The sequence below is a fragment of the Perca fluviatilis genome, chromosome 16 (genome assembly GCF_010015445.1).
Source record: "Perca fluviatilis chromosome 16, GENO_Pfluv_1.0, whole genome shotgun sequence".
Lineage (NCBI taxonomy): Eukaryota > Metazoa > Chordata > Actinopteri > Perciformes > Percidae > Perca > Perca fluviatilis.
The window spans coordinates 11976490-11983775 of record NC_053127.1 but is presented as its reverse complement, the minus strand read 5'-3'; the positions used below and the strand labels follow the sequence as shown (position 1 = coordinate 11983775).

The window sequence follows — 7286 nt, the reverse complement described above, 5'->3', positions numbered from 1 at the left end:
GTTTATGGGCGTCCTGGAGAGCCTGAAGGTGTTTGCTCTTTGACTCAGTAAAACCAGGCAGAGATGGTTATAAAATGTTATAATCATAATCCTGATGTATTATACTACATTGTCATATAACAGATGTTATTTCACTGTGATTTTGTCAGTTGCATTTAGGAATTAAAATCATTAAATTAAAATGTTAGACAAATTTTTGAGTTAGCCTTAATAAGACCATCAGCTAAATGCCTTTATTTGAAATGTAAATTGACTTAAGATTAAAGGTGCTATATGCAGCAAATGTAGTAGTTATTAATGGACAAGAAGACTTCAGAAAAAAACCGCTCACTTTAATTTCTTTGGCTTAAAGTAAAGCAATTTTGTTATTTCAGGTTTTCCACAAGTGTGAGTGAATTAATTACACTTTTTTACACTTGATTATTTTTATACAAACTTCATTCGAACCTCGTTACCTTCTCATTAGTTATACAGTAACTGCAGAGAGAAATCAGCAGTAATCACAAGAGTCGTTACAAAAATTTCATGCAGCAGGTTCAGGGTGTGAGAGAGACTTGAAGCCCCCTATAGAGTGTGTGTGTATATAGTCCTTACAAAGCTTTTATTTGTACCAGGGTGATTGATGCATTTTTACACTGCCTGTACATTTCTGAGTGTGTGTTTGGTTGTCTTTGTATAAGTGTGGCACTGTTTGTTTGTCCATTATGGTTTATGACGTATTCAATGCATGCACTCATTAGTTAGAAATAGATAATAGTTTGGCCGTATTTAATCAGCCACCTGATCAAACAGCTGCTGTCTGTCTAACACAAAGGCCTGTAAAGGCTTTTGAGCGCTGATGCCTTTTAGTTTTAGAGGAGACTTCCACGTTGTCAGCGAGAGCAGCCTGGTGAACTGACATGTTAAGAGATATGTGTGTTAGTTACAGTATCATGCTTCCAAATGCAAAAAAAAATATTTCCTTTCCCATATCTATCTATCTATCTATCTATCTATCTATCTATCTATCTATCTATCTATCTATCTATCTATAAAAAGTGGGAGAAGAGAAACTGCATAGCTATAAATCACTGCTGACTAAATGAGTGCGAACTCTCTTAGCTGAAAAAGTAAATCATGTTACATCTATATTTTAGTAATTGTTCTCCTTTAGACAAAGGAAAATGAAAGCATGTACAGATGGGTGGAGGAGTAGGTTTTCACCTGACCTTTCGGCAGCTTTTTTAGGAATATATACCACTGAAGTATGTTTGTTCTGTGTGTGTGTGTGTGTGTGTGTATATGTGTCATATTTCACCAGCCTATTTGCTAGTCCTCAGCGATAATGGTCTAAGAGAGGCGGCTGTGCTTTTGACCCCGACAGTGTAGCTATAGAGCAAAACCAAACACACCTGCAGCTCGAGAGCTATGGCCTTTTATATTGGAGACATTTTTACTCCACCTCTACACACACACATCAAGAGCGGTTAACTCTAGAAACAGGATATTGTCCTGATAGGAGGCTGGAGTTCCTCTGAGCCTCTGATGTGTTGGGTTTAGGTGCTTGTTGGATAAAAGTTTGTTTGTTTGTATGTATGTACCCAATCGCCAAGGCAAATTCCATGTAATTCCACTACTATGGTAATAAACTGCTTTCTGTTTCTGTTCTGTTTAAAAAAAAAAAAAAAAAAAAAAAAAAAGGCTTCCTGGGTTTAATCATGTTGGGTTAGAGGAAATACTCTAAACGTGTTTATAACTCACTTTTAGATTTTTTAGATTTTTTATATATATTTGACTAGTAAGGATGAGATATTTTAGAAATATGCCATTTTAAGAGAGTCACACACAAAAACACACTTTCTGCTATACTTGTTTTTTTGTTCTTTCTATCACCTGACCCTCCCCGTGTGCTCTTTGGACCCCCTTGTTCTGCTAATGGCTGTCACTGAGTGATTGATGTTCGACAGCAGAAGCTATCTAATCAGCACTAACGAGGCCCATACTGGTAATGAGCACTTGATGGCCCAAACCACCAAAGACATTCCCTCGACACTGGCTAATAAAAGAGTTTCCTCTGGGATTTTCAGCCAAGGACGCAGTGTAGAAATTACATTTGGTGGCATTAAACATCCATGGGATAATATCTGACAAAAAAAAACCTAAAATCAACATTCTTCTTTAAAAGGATGGAGGACATTGAGTTAACACTTGACTTGAACAAATTATTTTAAAATGTATTACTTTTAGTCCTTGTTGAGGGAAAAACCAATGATAAATACAAACTGGATCCTTTATATTTTGAAATGATGCACTTTAAGATGAAAGTTTTCCCAAAAAACAGAGATTTTAAACTTTGTTAAGGACATGAAGTCTTTTACTTGTGGCTCTGGAAAGTACCAAACCCCAGTTTAAGGAATTTGGCTTCAGCAGAATTGTATTGTTTTGTTATCTCCTTCTCAGTTTGGTTTGTGCTCATGCCTTGCGTTGATTCTCAGACATTAATTTCCACCTTGGCTATGAAAGATGACATTTTCTTTCCTTTTGCGTGCCCGCCTTTTCAACTGAGCTTTTATTCTTTTGTTGATCATTAGCTCACTGTTTGGCAATAGCACGTTGTGGCACAGCAGAAAAATGTCAGTGTTTGGGTGGAGTAGGATAAGTGTTGTTTTAAGATTTACGTGGCTCATTATTCTCCAGTGCTTTGAATTTCCATTTAAAGGTTCACTCTTTTCATACCTTCTCATCCAGGACTACCTTATACTTATAAAACAATAGTATATGCTTTTATTTATGAATGCATTTCCTTCCTCATTCAACATTTGGTTGAGTATTTAAAACTGTAGCATTGTTTATTTCTATGCTTGCAAGAGTGAGATCTAAATAAAACAGGCACACATTCATCAAACATTGCTCCATAGTCCGACTACTGGTCAAAAACTCCACAGGGCACCTCTAGCAAAGCCTGCTGCCAAAACCGGAAGCAATTACTGTTGGCGTGTCTTTGTCTTACCAGTGTGGCTGCCAGATTAAAAGTCACACAGCCTGTCTTTGTAAACAACAAATGTTGTCATTTAGCTATGAGGGACAATCCAGCTCCAGGTCCTGTATTTTCCTAAGCACATCCTGATTTTTACATCCTGAAGTCGGCCACTGGGCAGCATTTTCTCACATAAAGGAAATTTTTCAGTAGGTACAGAAGAAACCCTTCGAGCATATTGGCATTTACCCCGGTGTGAAATAAATTTAAAGAATACATTAGTTGGTCAGATATCTGCTTCTTGTGAAGAATGCAAATTGCCTCCATCATAAATGAATAACTTCACAAACGAAAGTTGTATCGGAGAGTAAGAATGTTTTTCTTCCTTCTATTTCTGGTATAAAAAACTCAAGGCAGTCATGACCCATGAGCTCTCTCTCTCTCTCCCTCTACACACACACACACACACACACACACACACACACACACACACACTTGGTCTGACAGTGGCACATGTAACTGTAAAAAAAGGTGTGTCAATTACTACAGTACACTCTATTACAAAGTGGGGTTGGATGGCACACACAGCAGTTACTGCTGTCAGCTCCTCACAAACTCCACTACTCAGGAATTTGATAATTAAGCATGATTATTATTTTCATTTCATTAAGCATAATCTCGTGGTTGCAATGGTGCATTTGTTTTTTCATTCTGCAATGGTTTTGTGAATGAAGCAACCAAGTCCTCTATTGAGTCAAGTGAAGACATGAAAATCACTTAAATTAGACTTTTTATTTTCGGAGATCCCATATTGTCTCTCTTTCTGACTCTCTAATCTAATGAGGAATACCACATAAATATTATTCTACATGTTAACAGAGCAAAACAACCACAACATTTTGTTACATGCTCTTGTGGGTGAGCCCATTGTCTCAAATGTTGCTCCATGTGATTTTATCTCGGCGTTCAGCTTGATGGAAATAAGCAAAGTGTTTACAAGAAGGAGCCGTGAACACTACAAGCACACACTGTCTCACCCACACTGCTAACTGCCATTTTAAAAATACCCAAATACTGATTACCTCCCTTTAGAAATACAGCTACACACATTGTGTAGGCAGACACACACTCGCACTTTCAGGTTTTATTATGAAAGGACATTTTTGTCACCAATGTCATTGATGTGTTGACATCACTGTATTTGTCCAATAGGGCAGGTATAGACAGGTTGAGAACAAACCACCAAACAACAGCAACTACTGGTTATTTGGTCGTTTTTCTTTCATTGTTCAACAGCCAATTCTCAAATTTAAGATATCAAAATGCATTTAACACCTCAACATGTAGAGTTTATAAAAGAGCTCCTGTTCGACTGCGTTGCCATACACACTATATATGATGATATGTTTGACAAAAATAAGAATAAAGGTCACACATTGTTAACTGGGATAATTTATCAATTTTGAGCAAGTTTCAAGTCTTGGAAATAGATTTTCAGAGCAAATCGGTACAAATGGAAAACCAATCCCTGCCTGGAAGGAAGGAAATACTACATAATTCATATTTTTAATGTAAAGCAATACAGGCATTTTGTAGTTACTTAGCTATATCATGCAAACCCATTTCATCATTTCAAATATGCCATGGTGTTAGCTCTGTCCCTGAGAAAATGTGGGTGAACAGTTTATAAGGTAACGCACACACTGCTGAGGTGTCGTTGAGCAAGGCACTTACTGCAGTGTGGCTTTTCAGTGACCAGCAGCACAACTGGATGCTTTCTGAATGAATCAGGGTGTTGCTGGAAATTAACATTGTAAAACAGACTAAATATACAAAAAGACACAACATGTTTGTTTTTCAAGTCTGAGAAAATGTTCTGTAAATTTCTAATCCCTCCATCCTGTCCTCCTCTCTCTTGCAGGTGAGAAGCCGTACCGTTGTACATGGGAAAATTGTGACTGGCGTTTCGCCCGATCGGATGAGCTCACCAGACACTACCGCAAACACACCGGAGCCAAACCATTCAAGTGCGTCGCCTGCAGCCGCTGCTTCTCGCGCTCTGACCACCTGGCTCTGCACATGAAGCGTCACCAGAACTAACTTAGACATACCTGTATGTACAAACCATCACGTAATCACACGCAAATATAGCAGTATCCATACATTACAGCCACCTGAACTTAACAGGCACAGTACCAAAATCATCCCTGTGCACCCATGTTTATTCTGGTGCTCCATGCTACCATTGAGCGATAACCGGCATCTAGCAGTATCCAAAGTAGGACAACCACAAACGCAGATAGTGGTGTTTGCAGGTGGTGAACCAGTGATCATCATCTCTTTGTCGCTGCACCTACCAGTTTGTCAGGGTTTCCTGTTCAGTGAAGGGGTCTGAGGGAGATGGACTGAGCTCTCCTGGTGAAACTCCTGTCTGTTTTGTGAAAAGAGGCAGACTCCAGGGGCATCATTAATCCACCGTGCGTACGCACAGATGTGTGCGTATGTAATGCGTAATAACATCGCCACGCAAAGTGTGGAATTTACCAACTTGTACTTACACTCAGGAATGTGTGTAAATATATAAGCACAGGTCTGGCCATGCTTACGAACATAATCTAGTGGTAGAATGGCGATACTAAAAATAATAAGCATTTAAGAGTGTCACAGTATGCGTAGCGCAATCAACATCCACATAATGTCCTGTGTTTCCTTTTATTAGAAAACACCCAATTAGTCATTTGTCTTATTTTAAACAGACAAGTTGCCTAGTTGGTGTCAAACCATATAAAAGACAGCTGTGACAAATGTTTGAAATATAGTGCAATGGCTTATCTTGGGTTTTGGGAAGACTTGGCAAAGAATGCGCTCAAAGATGGCGATCTGCTTGGCGAGGGCACAGATTGGCTTCTAAGTAGGTGTCGCTTCCCCAAAAATGTACTGCTGGCTTTGTGACCTTCTCCCATGCAGCATTTTTTTTCTTTTCTTTGTAATTCCTCCTGCACGGAGTGAACCAAACAATATTGTTGGTGGGATCCAACCTCATCTACCAGTGCCTCCTTCTCTGTGTTTGAAAAGTTCCTCTGCTTGGCGCTCTTTGCTACTATTGCAGTGAGGGGAAAAATGTGAATCACGATTTTTTTAGCTTAGAATTGATATCCCGATTCTCTGCCACAAATTTTTTTTTCTCTCAGGCTCTATCTGAACTCCTTGAACATGTCTGTACATAATTAAAACATGTTAATGTCAATGTCAAATGCTTAAATTAATTGAAGGAGAAAAAAAAAAAATCTGAGTCATTTAAAAATTAAATCGCGAACAGGGGTGAATCGAGATCGCGATTTTATAACGACTTATCATGCAGGGAAATTCTGAATGCAAATGGCCTAATTGTGAATGAGCATGGTCGTTAAGAATAGGTGGGATTTATTAAGATATATTACTTACTGATGTGCATATGATTGACATGCGCAGGTTTGATAAATGCCGATTTAAAAAAAAAAAAACATTTTGACAGAATTTAGAACATTTTCTACGCACTGTTCATAAATGAGGCCCCAGGAGTATCAGAGGAGTCACCTGGTGGTTTACACCTTCCACAGATCAACAGGGGGTTTGAAGGAAAAAATGCAAGAAAAAGAGAAGTTGAAGACAAGTTTTTCAGGGATCTAAAGATTAAAATATCTGTTGTAGACATTTCATGCAAATTGGAATTGGCATCATTAGTTGCAGTTTCACTTTCTTATGGAAACAGGGAGAGTAGTTCGATGCAGTTGTGAACAGAGCTGTCATGGCTAGCTCTATAGCATGCAATATTTCTGAGATAATACTGGTCGTCTGCTATCAGTCAACACTGTGTTTGCTGAAGTCTTAACACCGCAGCTAATGATCTACCAGGGACTCAGAGATGATTTTGGTGTCTGCTCTCATCCCTGAACATATGTTGATTTAAAACATGCACTGGTGTAACTCATATAAACATACACATTCACGCATTATTACTTACTGCAAATATTGCAGTCATCAAAACTGTGGTGTCAGGCTCCTTGAAGCATTTGGGACTCCTTCTGATTACATCCTGGAAACAGCTTCTAAACAACAACAGTAACATGAACCATTATTTTGCCTACAAATCCGCCACCAACTCCATCATCATCATAATCATCATCATCATCATCATCATCATCATCATGTCTTATCATTTTGAGATATGAACTTTGAAGGAGAGCTGCAGATGTATGTCCCTCCATCCTGCCTTTGTAAATACTTGTTTATATGTGTGTGATGTGTGTCTGAGAATACAATGAATGTATTGAGATTTATACTTTTTTTA

At 38.4% G+C, this 7286-nt stretch overlaps 1 protein-coding gene across 1 annotated transcript in view; it reads left to right on the top strand.

Annotated features, from left to right (window-relative positions):
• Nucleotides 1–6179, top strand: part of klf5l (Kruppel-like factor 5 like) — a 29452-nt gene extending 23273 nt beyond the window's left edge. Inside the window, exon 4 of the mRNA XM_039778186.1 lies at nt 4878–6179. Coding sequence (XP_039634120.1) covers nt 4878–5056 — 179 coding nt within the window. The 3' untranslated portion in view covers nt 5057–6179. The remainder of the gene's footprint in view (nt 1–4877) is intronic.
• Nucleotides 6180–7286: the final 1107 nt, after the last annotated feature.